The 24,601-nt window shown below is 45.9% G+C and overlaps 1 protein-coding gene across 6 annotated transcripts in view; it reads right to left on the reverse strand.

Annotated features, from left to right (window-relative positions):
• Positions 1-24,601, reverse strand: part of lrrc49 (leucine rich repeat containing 49) — a 274,354-nt gene that overhangs the window by 21,822 nt on the left and 227,931 nt on the right. Inside the window, exon 16 of one of the 6 annotated variants that reach the window (XM_087982210.1) lies at positions 7,900-8,900. The exons of the other annotated variants lie outside the window; for them this stretch is intronic. Within the exon in view, the coding sequence (XP_087838336.1) occupies positions 8,694-8,900 (207 nt within the window). The 3' untranslated portion in view covers positions 7,900-8,693. Of the gene's footprint in view, positions 1-7,899; positions 8,901-24,601 lie in introns of those variants that run through there. 6 annotated transcript variants of the gene reach the window in all.

Here is a 24,601-nt window from a genome sequence, read left to right on the forward strand (position 1 = left end):
TCTGATTGTCATCCACTTGTTAAAATTTCACAGCCATGACTGATATTTTATAGCTGTAATGCATATATCTGACCCATTCACAGATTTTACAAAACTGACATTTACTATTCTGTAAACTAGTTGGTTGTCACATATTCAGTGCCCGCCGTTGTAAGTTTTGGAACAGACTACAATACAAATCAATTATTTCTTAAAGTTCACACTGGACTTATAAAAGTGATTTTTTACAGGATGTAGGTTTTGCTGTCCAGACCAGCATTTATTGCTCATCCCTAATTACCCAGAGGACACTTCAGAGTCAACCACATTGCTGCGGGCTTGGAGTTACACGGAGGCCATATCAGGTCAGGACGACAGTTTCCTTCCCTAAAGGACATTAGTGATATCTGTGGTGAGAGAAACAACTAGTGGAATTTTATAGGAGTCTGAGCAATGTGGACTATGCAAGGTAAGTGGCAGAACTGGATTACAAATGTGGGAGCAACTCATGGAAAATTTCTTGCTAGGCAAAGACACGTTACTAATTGATGGTGATTACTGAACATAGAACAGTATAGCACAATACAGGCCCTTCGGCCCTTGATGTTGTGCCGAACTTTTATCCAACTCTGAGATCAAACTAACCTACATTTTACTATCATCCATGTGCCCATCTAAGAGTCACTTAAATGTCCCTAATGCATCTGACTATACGATTGCATTACTATATTATTACATATTACTATACAGGGTCCATTCCCCGCACCCACCACTCTCTATGTAAAGAACATGCCTCTGACATCTCCCCTAAACCTTCCTCCAACCACCTTAAAATTATGCCCCCTTGTGATAGCCATTTCTGCCCTGGGAAAATGTCTGTGGTTATCCAATCTATCTATACATTTCATCACCTTTCACACCTCTATCAAGTCACCTCTCATCCTTCTTTGCTTCAATGGGAAAATCCCTATCTCTTTAAACCTGCCTCCAGTCCAGGCAGCATTCTGATAAATCTCCTCTGCATCCTCTCGAAAGCTTTCACATCCTTCCTATAGTGAGGCGACTGGAACCGAACACAATATTCCAAGTGTGTCTAACTAGGGGCTTTATAGAGCTAGAACATAGAACATAGAAGAATACAGCGCAGTACAGGCCCTTCGGCCCTCGATGTTGCGCCGATCCAAGCCCACCTAACCTACATTAGCCCACTATCCTCCATATGCCGATCCAATGCCCGCTTAAATGCCCATAATGAGGGAGAGTCCACCACTGCTACTGGCAGGGCATTCCATGAACTCACGACTCGCTGAGTAAAGAACCTACCCCTAACATCTGTCCTATACCTACCCCCCCCCCTTAATTTAAAGCTATGCCCCCTTGTAATAGCTGACTCCATACGTGGAAAAAGATTCTCACTGTCGACCCTATCTAAACCCCTAATCATCTTGTACACCTCTATCAAGTCACCCCAAACCTTCTTTTCTCCAATGAAAACAACCCCAAGTGCCTCAGCCTTTCCTTATACGATCTTTCTACCATACCAGGCAACATCCTGGTAAACCTCCTCTGCACCCGTTCCAGTCCCTCCACATCCTTCCAATAGTATGGCGACCAAAACTGCACACAATACTCCAGATGCGGCCGCACCAGAGTCTTATACAACTGCAACATGACCTCAGTACTCCGGAACTCAATTCCTCTACCAATAAAAGCCAGTACACCATATGCCTTCTTCACCGCACTATTCACCTGGGTGGCAACTTTCAAAGATCTGTGTACATGGACACCAAGATCCCTCTGCTCATCCACACTACCAAGTATCCGTCCATTAGCCCAGTACCCCATCTTTTTATTAGTCTTACCAAAGTGAATCACCTCACACTTAGCTACATTGAACTCCATTTGCCACCTTTCTGCCCAGTTCTGCAGCTTATCTATATCCCGCTGTAACCTGCCACATCCTTCCTCACTGTCTACAACTCCTCCGACTTTCGTATCATCCGCAAACTTGCTCACCCAACCTTCTAACCCCTCCTCCAGGTCATTTATAAAAATGACAAACAGCAATGGTCCCAAAACAGATCCTTGCGGAACACCGCTAGTGACGGCACTCCAAGATGAACCTTTGCCATCAACTACTACCCTCTGTCTTCTTCCAGCCAGCCAATTCCTAATCCAAACCTCCAACTCACCCTCAATGCCATACCTACCATGGGGAACCTTATCAAACGCCTTACTAAAATCCATATACACCACATCTACTGCTTTCCCCTCGTCCACCTCCTTAGTCACCTTCTCAAAGAATTCAATAAGGTTTGTGAGGCACGACCTGCCCTTCACAAAACCATGCTGACTATCCTTGATCACATTATTCCTATCCAGATGTTCATAAATCCTATCCCTTACAATTCTCTCTAAGATTTTGCCCACAACAGAAGTGAGACTCACCGGCCTATAGTTACTAGGGTTATCCCTACTCCCCTTCTTGAACAAGGGAACCACATTTGCTAGCCTCCAATCTTCTGGCACTACTCCTGTAGACAACGAGGAGGCCAATGCTCTGCAATCTCCTCCCTTGCTTCCCAGGGAATCCTAGGATAAATGCCATCAGGCCCAGGGGACTTATCTATTTTCACCCTTTCCAGAATTTCCAACACCTCTTCTCTACATACCTCAAAGCCATCCATTCTACTTAATTGTGACTCAGTACTCACATCGACAACAATGTCCTGTTCCTGATTGAATACTGACGAAAAGTATTCATTCAATGTCTCCCCAATCTCTTCAGCCTCCACACGCAACTTCCCACTACTATCCTTGACTGGACCTATTCCTACCCTAGTCATTCTTTTATTCCTGACATACCTATAGAAAGCCTTAGGGTTTTCCCTAATCCTACCAACTAAGGACCTTTCACGTCCCCTCCTTGCTGCTCTTAGCTCTCTCTTCAGGTCCTTCCTGGCTACCTTATAACTCTCAATCGCCCCAATTGAACCTTCACGCCTCATCTTTACATAGGCCGCCCTCTTCCATTTAACAAGGGATTCCAATTCCTTATTAAACCACGGCTCCCTCACACGACCCTTTCCTCCCTGCCTGACGGGTACATACTTATCAAGGACACTCAATAGTTGCTCCTTGAACAAGCTCCACATATCAATTACGCCCTTGCCTTGAATCTTACTTTTCCAAGCCACACATCCTAAGTCATGCCTCATCGCATCATAATTTCCCTGCCCCCAGCTATAACTCTTGCCCTGTAGTGCACACATATCCCTCTCCATCACTAGAGTAAAAGTCACTGAATTGTGGTCACTGTCCTCAAAGTGCTCACCTACCTCTAATTCTAACACCTGGCCTGGTTCATTACCCAGAACCAAATCCAGTATGGCCTCACCTCTTGTTGGCCTATCTACATATTGTGTCAGGAAACCCTCCTGCACACATTGGACAAACACTGACCCATCTAACGAACTTGAGCTATAGCTTTCCCAATCAATATCAGGAAAGTTAAAGTCCCCCATAACAACCACCCTATTACTTTCACTCTTCTCTTGAATCATCCTCACAATCCTTTCTTCTACGTTTCTAGGACTATTAGGAGGCCTGTAAAAAATTCCTAACAGGGTGAGCTCACCTTTCCTATTCCTAACCTCAACCCAAACTACCTCAGATGGCGAGTCTTCATCCACCGTCCTTTCCACAGCTGTAATACTATCTTTGACAAGCAATGCCACACCTCCCCCTCTTTTACCCCCACCTCTGACCCTACTAAAACATTTAAACCCTGGAACCTGCAACAGCCAATCCTGTCCCGGTTCTACCCATGTCTCCGTAATAGCCACAACATCGAAGTCCCAGGTACCAACCCACGCTGCAAGTTCACCTACCTTACTTCGTATACTTCTTGCATTGAAGTATAAACACTTCAAGCCACTTTCCTGTTTACAGGCACCCTCCTTTGAAATTGATGCCATGTTCCTAACCTCCCTACACTCCAGCTCCTGCACCCTAAAGCTATAGTCTGGAGTGTAACAGCTGCAGCATAATTGCACGGCTCTTAAACTCAATCCCCCGCTAATAAAAGCCAACACATCATACGCTTCCAAGAGCTAGAGTGGAAGCTGAGAGCGAGAACAAACAGAGTTGTTATCTCTGGATTGTTACCTGTGCCACATGATAGCGAGGTGAAGAATAGGAAGAGATATCAGCTGAACACATGGCTGCAGGGATGATGCAGGAGGGAGGGTTTCGGGTTTATGGATAATTGGGGCTCATTCTGGGGAAGGTGGGACCTCTACAAACAGGATGATCTTCACTTGAACCAGAGGGGTACTAATATCCTGGGTGGGAATTTTGCTAGTGCTATGCAAGTGTTCTTTCAGCCACCAGATGGATCAGTTTTTGTCCAATGTGGGTAGGAGGGTTTCCTGACACAGTATGTCAAAGGGCTGACAAACTGGGTCCACACTGGATCTGGTATTTGGTAATGAACCAGGCCAGGCATTTGATTTAGTGGTAGGTGAGCACTTTGGAGAGAGTGACCATAATTCAGCTACGTTTAGCTCAGCAATGGAAAGGGAAAGGGACACGCAGCAGGGCAAGAGTTATAGATGGGGGAAGGGTAATTTTTCTGCAATAAGGCAAGACTTAGGAGGCATAGAATGGAGCAGCAAAATGCAGGAGATGGGGATAATCGAAATGTGAAGCTGGTTTAAGGAATAGATATCTTTGATAGGTATGTCCCTGTCAGGCTGGGACGAAGTAATAAAGTTTACTGAAGAATTTGTATCTCTTCTTAAGTGGAAGAGGGAAGCTTATGTGACATTGGCGAGATGGTTCAGATGAGATAGAGAGTTACAGATTAGCTAGGAAGGATTTAAAGAGAGATTTAAAGAGAGTTAAGAAGAGCAAGGAGGGGACATGAGCCATCCTTAGCAGGTAGAATAAAGAAGAACCCTAAAGCTTTCTACAGGTATGTGAGGAATAAAAGGATGACTAGGGTAGGAATAGGGCCAGTCAAAGACAGAAATGTGAAGTTGTGTGTGGACTCTATGGAGATCAGAGAGGTGCTAAACGAATATTTCTCATCTGTTTTCACTCAGGAAAAGGATAATATTGCAGAGGAGAAGAATGAGATACGAGATATGAGACTAGAAAGGATCGAGATTAGTAAGGAATAAGCCTTATCAATTCTAGAAGGAGTGAAAGTAGCTAAGTCCCCTGGGCTGGATGGGATTTATCCGAGGATTCTCTGGGAAGCTAGGGAGGAGATGGCGGAGCCTTTGGCTTTGATCTTTGAGTTGTCATTGTCTACAGGTTTAATACCAGAGGACTGGAGGATTGCAAATGTTGTATCCTTGTTCAAGAAGAGCAGTGGAGATGATCCAAGTAATTATAGACCAGTGAGCCTCCCGTTTTGGAAAGGATTATAAGAAATAGGATTTATAATCATCTAGCAAGCAACAATTTGATTTCAGATAGTCAACATGGTTTTGTTAGGGTCTGGTCGTTGAGTTTTATGAGAAAGTGACCAAGCATGTAGATGAGGGTAGGGCAGTTGACATAGTATACATAGACTTCAGTAAAGCCTTTGATAAGGTTTCATTTCGTAGACTGTTCGACAAAATGCAGAGGCATGGAATTGAGGGTGATTTAGCAGTTTGGATTAGAAACTGGCTTTCCGAAAGAAGACAGCGAGTGGTGGTCAATGGAAAATATTCAGCCTGGAGTCTGGTGTAACGTAAGGATCTGTTTTGGGACCACCTGCTGTTTGCGATTTTCATAAACTACGTGGATGCAGGCATAGGTGGATGGGTTAGTAAGTTTGCAGATGATACTAAAGTTGGTGGAGTAGTGGACAATGTGGAAGAATGTTGCAGGTTGCATGGAGACTTCGATAAACTGCAGAATTGGGCTGAAAAGTGGCAAATAGAGTTCAATGCAGATAAATGTGAGGAGATTCACTTTGACAAGAATAACAGGAAGGCAGAATACTGGGTCAGTGGAAAAATTCTTGGTAGTGTGGATGTGCAGAGGGATCTTGGTGTCCATGTGCATAGACCCCTGAAAGTTGTCACCCAGGTTGATAATGCTTTTAAGTAGGCATACAGTGTGTTAGGTTTCATTGGTAGAGGGATTGAGTTCCAGAGCCATGAGGTCATGCTGCAACTGTACAAAATGCTAGTGTGGCCTCACTTGGAATATTGTGTACAGTTTGGTCGCCCCATTACAGGAAGGATGTGGAAGCATTGGAAAAGCTGCAGAGCAGATTTACCAGGATGTTGCCTAGTCTGGAGCATAGGTCTTATGAGGAAAAGCTGAGGGACTTGGATCTGCTCTCATTGGAGAGAAGAAGGCTGAGATTTAATAGAGACAAATAAGATGATCAGAGGATTAGATAGCGTGGACAGTAAGAGTCTTTATCCTCAGATGATGATATCTACTTGTAAGGGGGTGGGGAGCTGTGGCTGCAAATTCAGGAGTGATAGATTTAAGACAGATGTCAGAGGCAGGTTCTTTACTCAGAGAGTAGTAAAGGCGTGGAATGCCATGCCTGCCAATGTAGTTAACTCAGTTACATTAGGGACATTAAACAGTCCTTGGATAAGCATATGGATGATGATGGGATAGTGTAGGGGGATGGGCTTAGATTATTTCACAGGTCGGCACAACATCGAGAGCAGAAGGGCCTGTTCTGCACTGCATTGTTCTATGTTCTCAATAACCCTGTCAACTTGGGTGGCAACTTTCAGGGATCTATGGACATGGACCCCAAGATCCACCGGTTCCTCCAAATTGCCAAGAATCCTGCCTCTAACCCTGTAATCTGCATTCAAATTTGACCTTCCAAACGGAATCACTTCACACTTTTCCAGGGTGAACTCCATCTGCCACTTCTCAGCCCAGTTCTGGATCCTATCAATGTCCCGTTGCAACCTACAACAGCCCTCCACACAATCCACAACTCCACCAACCTTTGTGTCATTGGCAAACTTACTAAACCACCTTTTCACTTCTTCATCCAAGTCATTTATAAAAATCACAAAGACCAGAGGTCCCAGAACAGATCTCTGTAGAACCCCACTGCTCATGAAGCTCCAGGCTGAATACTTTCCAACAACTACCACCCTCTGTCTTCTATGGGCCAGCCAATTCTGCAACCAGATAGCCAAATGACCCTGTATCCCATGCCTCCTTACTTTCTGAACAAGCTTACCATGGGGAACTTTATCAAACACCTGCTTAAATCCGTACACCACATCCACTGCTGTATCTTCATCAATGTGTTTTGTCACATCCTCAAAGAATTCAGCAAGGCTTGTGAGGCATGACCTGCACCTCTCAAAGCCATGCTGATTATCTCTAATCAAGCTATGCTTTTCCAAATAATCATAAATCCTGTCTCTTAGAATCATCTCCAATAATTTGTCCACCACCGACGTAGAGCTGACTGGTCTGTTATTCCCAGGTTTGTCCCTGTTCCCTTTCTTGAACAAGGGAATAACATTTGCCACCCTTCAATCAGCTGATACTACTCCAATGGACAGCGAGGACACAAAGATCATCGCCAAAAGCACAGCAATCTCTTCCTTCACTTCCCCAGTAACCATGGGTGTATCCCGTCTGACCGAATACTTAGGCATTCTCATGTTTTCAAAGTTTCCAGCGCATCCCGCTTCTTAGCATGAACCTGTCGAGAATATTAGCCTGTTTTACACTGTCCTCACAAATGTCAAGGCCTCTCTCAACAGTGAATACTGAAGCAAAGTATTCATTAAGGACCTCCCCTACCTCCTCCGACTTCTGGCACAAGCTCCCTCCACTATTCCTGATTGGCCCTACCCTCATTCTTGTTATGATTCGGAGATGCCGGTGTTGGACTGGGGTGTACAAAGTTAAAAATCACACAACACCAGGTTATAGTCCAACAGGTTTAATTGGAAGCACACTCGCTTTTGGAGCGACGCTCCTTCATCAAGTGATTGTGGAGGGCTCGATCGTAACACAGAATTTATAGCAAAAATTTGCAGTGTGATGTAACTGAAATTATACATTGAAGAATTGATAGTCTGTTAAGCCTTTCACCTGTTAGAATACAGTGATAGTTTCACTTCTTTCATGTGTAAATCACAAAACCATTTTTTAAAAGTTGCATTCTCGGGTTAGCTGTTAACAATGGTGATAGCTAGACAATATGTTGAAGGTGTTAGCCCCCTGTGTTCTCTGTCTATGACCTGATGTTTAGATTGATTCCAATCTAAAAAGTGAAATAATAGAGTTTTACATAAATTCATGCAGTTTTTGAGCTCAGAGTTCGACATGAATCTATGTGGTTTTTGAGCAAAGTGCAATGTAACTTTGTACCAAAAAAATTCACCACACACAATATATATGTGTGCATGTGGGTCGTTGTCTGTCTGTGTGTGTGTGTGTCTGTCTGGGGTGGGGGTTGTGAGTATGAGAAAGTGTGTGTGTGTGTGTGTAGTGAGTGCAGAGTGTCTTAAGTCTGTGAGGGGGTGCATGTGTGGGAGTGTGTGTGTCTATAAGGGTGTGTGTGGGTGTCTGTGTGCGCGTCTGTGTGCATCTGTGTCCGTGTGCATGTGAGAGAGTGTGTGTGTGTGTAGGAATATCTGTGTGTGTGTGTAGTGCAATGGTGATCACCTGTAATGTGACATGAACCTAAGGTCTCGAACTTAGCTATCAGCCTCTGCTCAGCCACTTTCCTCTGCTGCCTGTCCCGAAGTCCACCTTGGAGGATGGTCAGCCGAAGGTCCGAGGCTGAATGTCCTGGACCACTGAAGTGTTCCCCAACTGGGAGGGAACCCTCCTGTCTGTTGATTGTTGTGCGGTGCCCATTCATCCATTGTCATAGCCTTTGCTCGGTTTCCCCAATGTACCATGCCTCTGGGCATCCCTGCCTGCAACGTATAAGATAGACAATGTTGGCTGAGTCACATGAGTACCTGCCATGTACACGGTGGGAGGTGTTCCCACGTGTAATAGTGGTATCTATGTCCATAATCTGACACGTTTTGCAGCGTCCACCGTGACAGGGTTGTATGGAGTTGTCCTGAGAGCCGGGCAGTTTGCTACGAACAATGATCTGTTTGAGGTTTGGCGGTTGTTTAAAGGCAAGTAGTGGAGGTGTGGGGAAGGTCTTGGTGAGGTGCTCATCTCCATTGATAATGTGTTGCAGGTCACGAAGAATATGACGTAATTTTTCAGCCCCTGGGAAGTACTGAACAACGAAGGGTACCCTGTCAATTGCAGCCCGTGTCTGTCTCCTGAGGAGGTCATTATGGTTCCTTGCTGTGGCACGTCGGAACTGGCGGTCATGAGTTGAACATTGTACCCCGTTCTTGTGAGGGCATCCTTGAGTACTTCCAGGCACCTTGAAAGAATTCCCGGAGTCTCAACTTGAATGATTGATTACATTACAGTGTGGAAACAGGCCCTTCGGCCCAACAAGTCCACACCGACCCGCCGAAGCGAAACCCACCCATACCCCTACATTTACCCCTTATCTAACACTACGGGCAATTTAGTTTAGCCAATTCACCTGACCCTGCACATCTTTGTGACTGTGGGAGGAAACCGGAGCACCCGGAGGAAACCCACGCAGACACGGGGAGAACATGCAAACTCCACACAGTCAGTCGCCTGAGGCGGGAATTGAACCCGGGTCTCTGGCGCTGTGAGGCAGCAGTGCTAACCACTGTGCCACCGTGCCGCCCACTGTGCCACCGTGCCGCCCACTTCTGCCCCACCACCAAAATGGACCCGTTGGTTTTGGCAGCAGACACAGAGGAGTTCATCAGACGAATGAGACTCCGGGAATTCTTTCAAGGTGCCGGCAGTGATCCCACTGAGCCCACTGATGAACTAGAACAGTCATCACAGGGATCTGTAGAGGAGCGACCAAAGAAGGTGTCAACATGGACCCCACCGGAGGGCCGCTGCCCTGGGCTTGACATGTATGCTCAAACTGGGCGGCACGGTAGCACAGTGGTTAGCACTGCTGCCTCACAGCGCCAGAGACCCGGGTTCAATTCCCGCCTCAGGCGACTGACTGTGTGGAGTTTGCACGTTCTCCCCGTGTCTGCGTGGGTTTCCTCCGGGTGCTCCGGTTTCCTCCCACATCACAAAGATGTGCAGGGTCAGGTGAATTCGCCATACTAAATTGCCCGTAGTGTTAGGTAAGGGGTAAATGTAGGGGTATGGGTGGGTTTCGCTTCGGCGGGTCGGTGTGGACTTGTTAGGCCGAAGGGCCTGTTTCTACACTGTAATCTAATCTAATCTAATCTAATCTAAAAAAAATACATAAATGCCAGATTCATCAGCCGTATTCATAAGGTAGAGCAAAACATCACCCGTTCCCAACGCAATGCCATCCAGGCTCTCAAAACCAATCACAACATTGTCATCAAACCCGCAGATAAAGGAGGAGCCGTTGTCATTCAGAATAGAACAGATTACTGCAAGGCAGTGTACCGACAACTGAACAACCAGGAACACTACAGGCAACTACCAGCTGATCCGACCAAAGAACATATCCGAGAATTAAACACACTGATCAGAACTTTGGATCCAGTCCTTCAGAGCTCCCTACGCGCCCTCATCCTACGTACTTCTCGTGTAGGCGACTTCTACTGCCTTCCAAAGGTACACAAAGCCAACACACCGGGACGTCCCATTGTGTCGGGAAATGGGACCCTATGTGAGAATCTCTCTGGCTATGTGGAATGCATCTTGAAACCTATTGTACAGGGGATCCCCAGCTTCTGTCGCGACACTACGGATTTCTTACAGAAACTCAGCACCCATGGACCAGTCGAACCAGGAACATTCCTCGTCACAATGGATGTTTCCGCACTCTACCCCTGCATCCCCCACAATGATGGCATCGCGGCAACAGCCTCAGCAGGGCATCCTTGAGTACTTCCAGGTTTCCGTCATGTTACTCCTCCTCTGAGCAGATCCGGTGTATGCGTAGGGCTTGTCCATAGGGAATGGCTGTTTTAATATGTTTTGGGTGGAAGCTGGAGAAGTGTAGCATTGTGAGGTTGTCTGTGGGTTTGCAGTAGAATGTGGTGCTGAGCTGTCCATCCTTGATGGAGACGCACGTGTCCAAGAATGAGACAGACAGTCGAGAGTAGTCCATGGTGAGTTTGATGGTGGGATGAAAATTGTTGATGTCACTGTGTAGTTTTATCAGTGACTCCTCGCCATGGGTCCAGAGGAAGAAAATGTCATCAATGTACCTGGTGTACAATGTCGGTTGGAGATCCTGCATAGAGAAGAAATCTTGTTCGAACCTGTGCATAAAAATGTTGGCATATTGGGGTGCAAATTTGGTCCCCATGGCTGTTCCGTGTGTCTGGATGAAGAATTGGTTGTCAAAGGTGAAGACGTTATGATCGAGGATAAAGCGGATGAGTTGTAGGATGGTGTTTGGAGACTGGCAGTTGTTGGTGTTGAGTACTGAGGCTGTTGCCGCGATGCCATCATTGTGGGGGATGCAGGGGTAGAGTGCGGAAACATCCATTGTGACGAGGAATGTTCCTGGTTCGACTGGTCCATGGGTGCTGAGTTTCTGTAAGAAATCCGTAGTGTCGCGACAGAAGCTGGGGATCCCCTGTACAATAGGTTTCAAGATGCATTCCACATAGCCAGAGAGATTCTCACATAGGGTCCCATTTCCCGACACAATGGGACGTCCCGGTGTGTTGGCTTTGTGTACCTTTGGAAGGCAGTAGAAGTCGCCTACACGAGAAGTACGTGGGATGAGTGCGCGTAGGGAGCTCTGAAGGACTGGATCCAAAGTTCTGATCAGTGTGTTTAATTCTCGGATATGTTCTTTGGTCGGATCAGCTGGTAGTTGCCTGTAGTGTTCCTGGTTGTTTAGTTGTCGGTACACTGCCTTGCAGTAATCTGTTCTATTCTGAATGACAACGGCTCCTCCTTTATCTGCGGGTTTGATGACAATGTTGTGATTGGTTTTGAGAGCCTGGATGGCATTGCGTTGGGAACGGGTGATGTTTTGCTCTACCTTATGGGTACGGCTGATGAATCTGGCATTTATATATTTCCTGACAGTTTGAGCATACATGTCAAGCCCAAGGCAGCGGCCCTCCGGTGGGGTCCATGTTGACACCTTCTTTGGTCGCTCCTCTACAGATCCCTGTGATGACTGTTCTAGTTCATCAGTTTGCTCAGTGGGATCGCTGCCAGCACCTTGAAAGAATTCCCGGAGTCTCATTCGTCTGATGAACTCCTCTGTGTCTGCTGCCAGAACCAACGGGTCCATTTTGGTGGTGGGGCAGAGGTTGAGACTCCGGGATATCTTTCAAGGAGCCTGGAAGTACTCAAGGATGCCCTCACAAGAACGGGGTACAATGTTCAACTCATGACCGCCAGTTCCGACGTGCCACAGCAAGGAACCATAATGACCTCCTCAGGAGACAGACACGGGCTGCAATTGACAGGGTACCCTTCGTTGTTCAGTACTTCCCAGGGGCTGAAAAATTACGTCATATTCTTCGTGACCTGCAACACATTATCAATGGAGATGAGCACCTCACCAAGACCTTCCCCACACCTCCACTACTTGCCTTTAAACAACCGCCAAACCTCAAACAAATCATTGTTCGTAGCAAACTGCCCGGCTCTCAGGACAACTCCATACAACCCTGTCACGGTGGACGCTGCAAAACGTGTCAGATTATGGGCATAGATACCACTATTACGCGTGGGAACACCTCCCACCGTGTACATGGCAGGTACTCATGTGACTCAGCCAACATTGTCTATCTTATACGTTGCAGGCAGGGATGCCCAGAGGCATGGTACATTGGGGAAACCGAGCAAAGGCTATGACAATGGATGAATGGGCACCGCACAACAATCAACAGACAGGAGGGTTCCCTCCCAGTTGGGGAACACTTCAGTGGTCCAGGACATTCAGCCTCGGACCTTCGGCTGACCATCCTCCAAGGTGGACTTCGGGACAGGCAGCAGAGGAAAGTGGCTGAGCAGAGGCTGATAGCTAAGTTCTGGACCTTAGGTTCATGTCACATTACAGGTGATCACCATTGCACTACACACACACACACTGTCACATGCACACGGACACAGATACACACAGACGCGCACACAGATACCCACACACACTCCCACACATGCACCCCCTCACAGACTTAAGACACTCTGCACTCACCACACACACACACACACACACACACACACACACACACACACACACACACACACACACACACACACACACACACACACACACACACACACACAACACACACTTTCGCATACTCACAACCCCCACCCCAGACAGACACACACACACAGACAAAGACCCACATGCACACATACATATTGTATGTGGTGAATTTTTTTGGTACAAAGTTACATTGCACTTTGCTCAAAAACCACATAGATTCATGTCGAACTCTGAGCTCAAAAACTGCATGAATTTATGTAAAACTCTGTTATTTCACTTTTTAGATTGGAATTAATCTAAACATCAGGTCATAGACAGAGAACACAGGGGGCTAACACCTTCAACATATTGTCTAGCTATCACCATTGTTAACAGCTAACCCGAGAATGCAACTTTAAAAAAAGGGTTTTGTGATTTACACATGAAAGAAGTGAAACTATCACTGTATTCTAACAGATGAAAGGCTTAACAGACAATCAATTCTTCAATGTATAATTTCAGTTACATCACACTGCATATTTTTGCTATAAATTCTGTGTTACGATCGAGCCCTCCACAATCACCTGATGAAGGAGCGTCGCTCCGAAAGCTAGTGTGCTTCCAATTAAACCTGTTGGACTATAACCTGGTGTTGTGTGATTTTTAACTCACTCTTGTTCTTCACGTAAGTGTAGAACACCTTGGGGTTCTCCTTAATCCTACCCGCCAAGGCTTTTTCATATAATGTTCTATCTCTTTAAATCCACATTTCAGTTCCTTCCTGGCTACCCTGTAACCCTCTAGCACCCTGTCTGATCCTTGCTTTCTCAACCTTAAGTAAGCTTCCTTCTTCCTCTTGACTAGATATTTCACATCTCTCGTCACCCAAGGTCCCTTCCTTGCCCAGCAAGTGCTCCCTAAACGACCTCCACATTTCTGTTGGGCATTTCTCTGAGAATATCTGTTCCCAATTTATGCTCCACAGTTCCTGCCTAATAGCATTGTAATTCTTCCTCCCCCAATTAAATACTTTCCCATACCGCCTGCTCCTATCCCTCTTCATGACTATAGTAAAGGTCAGGGAATTATGATCACTATAATCAAAATGTTCTCCCTGCCCTGTTTCACAGAACAATACAGCGCAGAACAGGCCTTTCAGCCCTCGATGTTGCGCAGACCTATAAACTCTTCTAAGGTCATCTCCTACCCCCATCACCATCCAAAGGATTGTTTACATCTTCCTAGTGTGGCTGAGTTAACTACATTGGCAGGCAGGGCATTTCACGCCCTCATCACTCTCTGAGTAAAGAAGCTGCCTCTGACATCTGTCTTAAATCTATCATCCCTTAATTTGTAGTTATGCCCCCTCATACAAGCTGACGTCATCATTCTAGGAAAAAGACTTTCACTGCGTACCCTGACTAATCCTCTGATCACCTTGTATGTCTCTATCAAATCCCCTCTTAGCCTTCTTTCTAATGAGAACGGACCCAAGTCTCTCTGCCTTTCCTCACAGGACCTTCCCTCCAGGCAACATCCTGGTAAATCTCCTCTGCACCTTTTACAATGCTTCCACATCCTTCCTGTAATGGGGCGGCCAGAACTGTACACAATATTCCAAGTGAGGCCGCACTAGCGTTTTGTATAGTTGCAGCATGACATTATGGTTCCGGAACTCAATCCCTCTCCCAATGAAACCTAACACACCGTATGCCTTCTTAACAGCACTATCAACCTGGGTTACAATTTTCAGGGATCTATGTACATGGACTCCAAGATCCCTCTGCACATCCACACTACCAAGAATCTTTCCATTGACCCAGTATTCTTCCCAAAGTGGATCACCTCACATTTAGCTGCTTTGAACTCCACTTGCCACCTCTCAGCCCAATTCTGCAATTTATCCAAGTCCCCCTGCAACCTGTAACATTCTTCCACACTGTCCACCACTCCACCAACTTTAGTGTCATCTGCAAACTTACTAATCAATCCACCTGTGCCTGCGTCTAAGTTATTTATAAAAATGACAAACAGCAGTGGTCCCAAAACACATTCTTGCGGCACACCACTAGTAACTGGACTCCAGGCTGAATATTTTCCATCAACCATCACTTGCTGCCTTCTTTCAGAAAGCTAGTTTCTAATCCAAACTGCTATATCACCCTCAATCCCATGCCTCTGCATTTCCTCCAACAGCCTACCATGTGGAACCTTATCAAAGGCTTTACTGAAGTCCATGTATACCACATCAACTGCCCTAGCCTCATCCACATGCTTGGTCACCTTCTCAAAAAACTCAATGAGGTTTGTGAGACACGACCTGCCCTTGACAAAACCATGTTGACTATCTGAAATCAAATTGTTGCTTGCTAGATGATTATAAATCCTATCTCTTATAATTCTTTCCAAAATGTTTCCTACAACAGATGGAAGACTCACTGGTCTATAATTACCTGGGTCATCTCCACTGCCCTTCTTGAACAAGGGCACAACATCTGCAATCCTCCAGTCCTCTGGTACTAAATCTGTAGACAATGACAACTCAAAGATCAAAGCCAATGGCTCCGCCATCTCCTCCCTAGCTTCCCAGAGAATCCTCGGATAAATCCCATCCAGCCCAGGGGACTTAGCTATTTTCACTCCTTCTAGAATTTATAAGGTTTATCCCTTACTAACCTCAATCCTTTCTAGTCTCATATTTCGTATCTCATTCTTCTCCCCTGCAATATTATCCTTTTCCTGAGTGAAAACAGATGAGAAATATTTGTTTAGCACCTCTCTGATCTCCACAGGGTCCACACACAGTTTTCCACTTCTGTCTTTGACTGGCCCTATTCCTATCCTAATAATCCTTTTATTCCTCACATACCTATAGAATCTTTAGGGCTCTCCTTTATTTTACCTGCTAAAGACTGCTCATTTGCTCTCCTTGCTCTTCTTAACTGTCTCTTTAAATCCTTCCGAGCTAATCTGTAACTCTCCATTGCTTCATCTGAACCATCTTGTCTCATCGTCACATAAGCTTCCTTCTTCCGCTTAACAAGAGATGCAATTTCTGTAGTAAACCATGGTTTGCTTACCTTATCACTTCTCCCTGCCTGACAGGGACATACCTATCAAGGATACACAATATCTGTTCCTTAAACCAGCTCCACATTTCAATTGCCCTACCCTCATCCATATGCTTGGTCACCTTCTCAAAAAATTGCCCTTGCCCCATCAATATTTCTTGCCCTGTGGCATGTACCTATCCCTTTCCATCGCCAAACTAAACGTAACTGAATTATGGTCACTCTTTCCAAAGTGCTCAGCTACCACTAAATCAAACACTTGGCCCTGGTTCATTCCTAGTGCCAGACCCAGTGTGGTCTCTCCTCTTGTCAGCCCTTCGACATTTTGTGTCAGAAAACCCTCCTGCACACATTGGACAAAAACTCATCCATCCGGCGTAATAGAGTTATCGCATTTCCAGTCAATGTTGGGGAAGTTAAAATCCCCCATAATGACCACCCTGTTCCTTTCACTCCTACCCAGAATCATTTTGCCAATCCTCTCCTCCACCTCCCTGGAACTCTGCAGACGCCTATAAAAAACTCCCAGCATTGTGATTTCTCCTCTCCTGTTTCTAACCTCAGCCCATACTACCTCAGTAGACGAGTCCTCGTCAAAAGTTCTTTCAGCCACCGTTATACTAACTCGGCACACCTACCCCTCTTTTACCGCCTTGCCCCCCTTAATGAAAGATCTAAACCCTGGAACCTGCAACATCTATTCCTGACCCTGTTCAATCCATGTTTCCGAAATGGCCACAACACTGAAGTTCCAGGTACCTATCCATGCTGCAAGCTCACCTCCCTTATTTTGGATACTTCTGGCGTTGAAGTAGACACACTTCAAACCAGCTTGCTGTTTGTCAGCATATTCCTGTGACCGTGAAATCCTGTCCATGCCCTCCCTATTCTCATCCTCCTAAGCACTGGAACTACACCTCAGGTTCCAATCCCCTTGCTGAGCTAGTTTAAACCGACCCGAATAGCACCAGCAAATTTCCCACCCAGGATATTAGTACCACTCTGGTTCAAGTGAAGATCGTATCCCAATGATCCACATATCTGAAGCCCTCCCGCCTACACAAGCTCTGCATCCATGTATTCTGCTTCACATACACTCTGTTCCTAATCTCACTAACACATGGCACCAGTAGCAATCCTGAGATTACTACTCTGTTCACCCTACCTTTTAGCTTCCAATCTAACCTACATTTACTTTTCAGGTCCTCATCCCTTTTCCTAGCTATGTCATTGGTACTGATGTGCACCACGATTTCTGGCTGCTCACCCTTCCCTTTAAGAATCCTATAGACTCGATCTTAGACATCCCTGACCTGGGATCCCGCAAGGGAACATACCATCTGGAAGTCTCGTTCGCGACCACAGCATCTCCTGTCTGTTCCTCTAACCATTGAAACTCCTATCACTATCACTCTCTTATCCTCTCCCCTTCCCTTCTGAGCCACAGAGCCAGGCTCAGTGCCAGAGGCCTGGCCGTAGTGGCTTTCCCCGGGTAAGTCATCTCTCCTTAACAGTATCCAAAGTGGTATACATTACTGAGGGGAACGGCCACAGGGGATCCCTGCACTGTCTGCCTATTCCCTCTCCCTCTCTTGACAGTCATCTAAGCTATCTTCATCCTGCAACTTAGATGTGACTACTCCTCTATAACTCCTCTCTATCACCCCCTCAGCCTCGCAAATGATCTGAAGTTCATCTGGCTCCAGCTCCCTTATGCGGTTTGTGAGGAGCTGGATTTGGGTGCTCTTCTCGCAGGTGAAGTTAGCACAGACACACGAGTGCTAACCCTTACCTCCCGCGTCCTGCAAGAGGAGCATTCAATTGGCCTAGCTTCCATTCCCTCTGCTCTAAATTGCCAAAAGAGACAGAAAAAAATCTTAACTTACCAACCCTCTGTACAGAGTCTTTTTTTTGATAGAGGAAGAGGACAAGTGAGACACACTATCCGTGTAGTGTTTCCCATTTAGTCACTGCCCGAATATAGTGCTTCACTTACCCAGCTTATTAAACACCTTGTTAACAGACCAACTCACCTCGTTAATATTTCAACATCTCACCAAATTCTGACTATGAAGTTCAAATTTGAGAAACTGTAGCAAGGTAACCAGAGTAAGTTCCTGGCTGATTCAGCTCTCGAGTCTTGCTCCAAATGATGCCCAGGTTTTGTAAACAACGTACCAACATGGATGTAGGCTTGCTCGCTGAACTGCATGGCTCATTTCCAGACGTTTCATCACCCGACTTGGAAACATCTTCAGTGGGCCTCCGGGCGAAACAAGCAGACAAAACACATCCAGAAACCCTAGCTACTCTCCCCTACATCAAAGACATTTTGGAAATGACTGCCAGACTACTCAGACCCCTTGGCACCTTGGTAGCCCATAAACCTACCAACACACTAAAACAGCAGCTAATGAACTTGAAAGACTGCATACAGACAATAAGCAAAACTAATGTCATTTATAAAATACTGTGCAAGAACTGTAACAAACATTACATTGGACAAACAAGCAGAAAACTAGCCACCAGGATACATGAACACCAACTAGCCACAAATGACATGACCCACTCTCACTAGTATCCTTACATACAGATAAGGAAGGACACCACTTCAACTGGGACAACACATCCATCCGAAGACAAGCTAAATAGAGACACGCACGAGAATTCCTAGAAGCATGGCACTCCAACTGGAACTCTATCAACAAACACATTGAGTTAGACCCCATCTACCACCCCCTGAGAAAAAGAACAGGAAATGACATCATCACAGGAAATGACATCACATATAAATAGAAAGCAGGAATTATCAGCAGTGCTTTGCCCGGAAGCCCATTGAAGATGTTACCTAGTAGGGTGACAAAACGTCTGAAAATGAACCTTCCAGCTCAGCAAGCAAACCTACAAACAGAACCTCAACCTGAGGTACAAATCTTTTCAAAACTTTCTAACGCATCACCATTTCAGGGCATACTCCATGAGCACTAGCCACATACACCACTTTTCCAAGAACACTGGCATCCAACATGCGCCAGCTTCTAAGAACCCTCATGGCACATCTCAGATGGAATCACAGATGTTTCTGCATTTCACTGCTGCATCGGTAATGATCAATGAAATACTGCAGCAGGGAGACTGTGTGCTCAGGAACACACACACACAACTCATGGACTGGACCAGGCTGCAGCTCCAGGTCTTTCACTCACTACCATAGCAGTCAATCACTCTGAGCCTACCTGGAATCTCATATCCCTGCCTAAAATTTTCACCTTCAACCAGAGATAGCAGGCATATAATAATGCTGTCTTGCCTTGCCATTTAGCACAGACACAATGCTAAGAAGCTCATCAGAATTGTCAGCTGCCCTCAGTAAAATTAAGGGAGACAATCTTCACTCAGGAGTCCAGGCACAATTAGTCAAGAGCAGCCTCCAAAACCAGTCCACAGTCTGCTCATGATCAGAGTCAGGGTTTTGTTCTCATAAAGGGTAAGGAACTGAATGTTGACAGCCCACAATCTTCTTGTGTCTTTCTGCCTTATTATGGGCAACTTTTCTCCTGAATGAAAGAGGGAGACATGTATTACAGGAGATGGAATCGTAGTTCCATAGCTTTTACAGCTATCTCGAATGAATGAGGAGGCCACAGAGAGGCCAGGTAATGATAAACTATGCAAAACTGTGGCAAATGGAGTTCAATGCCAGTGTGAGGTATTCCATTTTGGGCTGAAAAAGAATAGACCATGTTAACTTCGAGATGGTATGAAATTAAATGCTGTGGATATCCAAAGAAATCTGAGAATTCAGGTGCATGGATTTTTAAACTGTAACAAACAGATGCAGAAACAATCAAGAAGACTAATGGAATGTTGGCTTTTCTATCAAAAGGACTGGAGTATAAGAATACAGAATTTATGCTGCAGTTGTACAAAACCTTGGATACTCCCTATTGGGAGGTAAAAACAATGACTGCAGATGCTAGAAACCTTCTTCTGGATCAGTGGTGCTGGAAGAGCACAGCAATTCAGGCAGCATCCGAGGACAGGCAAAATCGACGTTTCGGGCAAAAGCCCTTCATCAGGAAGGGCTATTGGGAATCAAGAGTGTGGTGCTGGGAAAGCACAGCAGGTCAGGAAGCATCCAAGGAGCAGGAGAATCGATGTTTCGTGCATAAACCTATTATAAGAAATGAGGCTTGTGGGCCAGAGGGGTGTGGGGTTGGGAGGGAATGTAGCTGGGAATGTGATAGGTAGATAAAGGTGGGGGAGAAGGTGATAGGTTGGAGAGGGTGGAGCGGAAAGGTGGTAAGGAAGATGGACAGGTCAAGAGGGCAGTGCTGAGTTGGAGGCTTGGGTTTGAGGTAAGGTGGGGGGAGGGGAAATGAGGAAACTGATGAAATTGATCCCATGTGGTTGCAGGGTCCCAAGGTGGAAGATGAGGCGTTCTTCCTCCAGGTGTCGGGTGGTTACGGTTTGGGGATGCAGGAGGCCCAGGAACTGCATGTACTGTGGAGTGGGAGGGGGAGTTGAAGTGTTCAAACACTGGAGTTGGTTTGTCTGAGAGATGTTCTCTGAAACAATCCGCAAGTTGGCATCCTGTCTCCCCGACATTGAGGAGACCACATCAGGTGCAACTGATAGAGTAGATGACGTGTGGAAGTACAGGTAAATCTCTGTTGGATGTGGAAGGAGCCTTTGGGGCCTTGGATGGAGGTGAGGGGGGAGGTGTGGGCGCAGGTTTTGCACTTCTTGCAGTGGCAGGGGAAGATGCAGAGGTGGGTGGTGTGTGGATCTGACAAGAGAGTCCCGGAGGGAATGGTCTCTCTGAATCACAGATAGGGGTGGGAAGGGAAATATATCCTTACTGGTGGGATCTGTTTGCAGGTGGCAGAAGTGTCAGAGGATGATGTAATGTCTCCCGAGGTTGGTGTGGTGCAAGGTGAGGACCAGAGGGATTCTGTCCTTGTTGCGATTGGAGGAGTGGGAGCACTGTGAGCTGATCTGGCCACCACATCTTAGGAAGGACATACTGACCCTGAAGGCAGTACAACATAGGCTTACAAGAACAATATCTGGAGTTCAGTGATTTGGTTATCAGATGAGATTATACAAATTAGGCTTAAATTCTCGAGGATTTAGTAAATTAAGGAGGTGATCTGACTGAAGTCTTCAAGGTGTTGACAAGAAGAGACAGGGTAGATAAGGATAAACCATTTCTACTGATTGGGGATTCAAGAACTAAGGGTCATAATCTGAGAATTAGGGTCAGATTGCTTGGAAGAGTTGCTAGGTAACACTTATCCACACAAAGGGTGGTAGATGTTTGGAACTCTCTTCCATAAGTAGCAGTTGATACTGGATAAGTTGTTAAATTTAAATCTGAAATGATAAAGTTTTGTTAAGCAACGGGATTAAGGGATATAGGCCAAAGGCAGGTTTGATCTGCCATGATCTCACAGGATGGTGGAACATGCTTGACGGACTGAATGGACTATTTCTGATTCTGTGTTCCTAGCACTAGTAATGTCACAGGTTGGGTTTGATGAGAGCGAGATGGGAAGATTTACAGCATTTGTGAGAGTTGTAGAGCATGAATCATTCAAAGTTTGTGCGAAGATTTGTAGCTCGGGTGCTCGTTGTTGTGGTTCTGTTCGCCGAGCTGGAAGTATTTGTTGCAAACGTTTCGTCCCCTGGCTAGGCGACATCATCAGTGCTTGGGAGCCTCCTGCGAAGCGCTTCTTTGATGTTTCCTCCGGTGTTTATAGTGGTCTGTCCCTGCCGCTTCCGGTTGTCAGTTTCAGCTGTCCGCTGTAGTGGTTGGTATATTGGGTCCAGGTCGATGTGTTTGTTGATGGAGTTTGTGGATGAATGCCATGCCTCTAGGAATTCCCTGGCTGTTCTCTGTCTGGCTTGCCCTATGATAGTAGTGTTGTCCCAGTCGAATTCATGTTGCTTGTTGTCTGCGTGTGTGGCTACTAAGGATAGCTGGTCGTGTCGTTTCGTGGCTAGTTGATGTTCATGTATGCGGATTGTTAGCTGTCTTCCTGTTTGTCCTATATAGTGTTTAGTGCAGTCCTTGCATGGTATTTTGTACACTACATTCGTCTTGCTCATGTTGGGTATCGGGTCCTTCGTTCTGGTGAGTTGTTGTCTGAGCGTGGCTGTTGGTTTGTGTGCCGTTATGAGTCCTAGGGGTCGCAGTAGTCTGGCAGTCAGTTCCGAGATGCTCCTGATGTATGGTAGTGTGGCTAGTCCTTTTGGTTGTGGTATGTCCTCGTTCCGTGGTCTTTCTCTTAGGCATCTGCTGATGAAGTTGCGCGGGTATCCGTTTTTGGCGAATACCTTGTATAGGTGTTCCTCTTCTTCTTTTTGCAGTCCTGGTGTACTGCAGTGTGTTGTGGCCCTTTTGAATAGTGTCCTGATGCAGCTTCGTTTGTGTGTGTTGGGGTGGTTACTTTCATAGTTTAGGACTTGGTCTGTGTGTGTGGCTTTCCTGTATACTCTTGTAGTGAATTCTCCGTCTGGTGTTCTCTGTACCATCACGTCTAGGAATGGGAGTTGGCTATCCTTTTCTTCTCTCGTGAATCGGATTCCTGTGAGTGTGGCGTTGATGATCCGGTGTGTTTTTTCTATTTCCGTGTTTTTAATGATTACAAACGTGTCATTGACATATCTGACCCAGAGTTTGGGTTGAATTTGTGGTAGGACTGTTTGTTCTAACCTTTGCATAACTGCCTCTGCTATGAGTCCCGAGATTGGTGATCCCATGGGTGTTCCGTTGATTTGTTCGTAAATCTGGTTGTTGAATGTGAAGTGTGTTGTGAGGCACAAGTCCAGTAGTTTAAGTATGCCGTCTTTGTTGATAGGTTCAGCGTCCTGTTTTCTGTTCTGTATGTCCAGTAGGTTGGCTATTGTTTCTCTGGCTAGGGTTTTGTCAATCGAAGTGAACAGTGCCGTCACGTCGAATGATATCATGGTTTCTTCTTTGTCTATGTGTATATTTCTGATGATGTCCAAGAAGTCCTGTGTTGATTGTATAGAGTGTTTGGATCCGCTGACCAGGTGTTTCAGTTTCTGTTGTAGTTCTTTGGCCAGTTTGTATGACTGGTAGTGATACTATGGGTCTGAGTGGGATGTCTGGTTTGTGTACTTTAGGTAATCCATAGAATCTGGGGGTGTTGTTGCTTTCCGGTTTCATTCTTTGTAGGTCGGCTCTGGTTATCTGTCCGTTTTTTTGTAGATTCCTTAGTTATTTATCCTATTGGTGAGCTGTGGGGTGGGGTCAAACTCCCTCTTTTGGTAGGTGTTGGTATCTTCAAGTAGTTGTTGTGCTTTTTGGATGTAATCAGATTTATCTAGGATGACCGTCATTCTGCCTTTATCTACAAGAGAATTCACTACAAGAATATACAGGAAAGCCACACACACAGACCAAGTCCTAAACTATGAAAGTAACCACCCCAACACACACAAACGAAGCTGCATCAGGACACTATTCAAAAGGGCCACAACACACTGCAGTACACCAGGACTGCAAAAAGAAGAAGAGGAACACCTATACAAGGTATTCGCCAAAAACGGATACCCGCGCAACTTCATCAGCAGATGCCTAAGAGAAAGACCACGGAACGAGGACATACCACAACCAAAAGGACTAGCCACACTACCATACATCAGGAGCATCTCGGAACTGACTGCCAGACTACTGCGACCCCTAGGACTCATAACGGCACACAAACCAACAGCCACGCTCAGACAACAACTCACCAGAACGAAGGACCCGATACCCAACATGAGCAAGACGAATGTAGTGTACAAAATACCATGCAAGGACTGCACTAAACACTATATAGGACAAACAGGAAGACAGCTAACAATCCGCATACATGAACATCAACTAGCCACGAAACGACACGACCAGCTATCCTTAGTAGCCACACACGCAGACAACAAGCAACATGAATTCGACTGGGACAACACTACTATCATAGGGCAAGCCAGACAGAGAACAGCCAGGGAATTCCTAGAGGCATGGCATTCATCCACAAACTCCATCAACAAACACATCGACCTGGACCCAATATACCAACCACTACAGCGGACAGCTGAAACTGACAACCGGAAGCGGCAGGGACAGACCACTATAAACACCGGAGGAAACATCAAAGAAGCGCTTCGCAGGAGGCTCCCAAGCACTGATGATGCCGCCTAGCCAGGGGACGAAACGTTTGCAACAAAAACTTCCAGCTCAGCGAACAGAACCACAACAGCATGAATCATAGTGCGATGTGGATGAAAAAACAGAGAAATAGTCAGAATGAGGTATTAGAGAGAAGAT

This window comes from Chiloscyllium plagiosum, unplaced genomic scaffold (genome assembly GCF_037043375.1).
Source record: "Chiloscyllium plagiosum isolate Xiang-an unplaced genomic scaffold, Cpla_swu_hap1 HiC_scaffold_42, whole genome shotgun sequence".
In the NCBI taxonomy this organism is placed as follows: Eukaryota; Metazoa; Chordata; class Chondrichthyes; order Orectolobiformes; family Hemiscylliidae; genus Chiloscyllium; species Chiloscyllium plagiosum.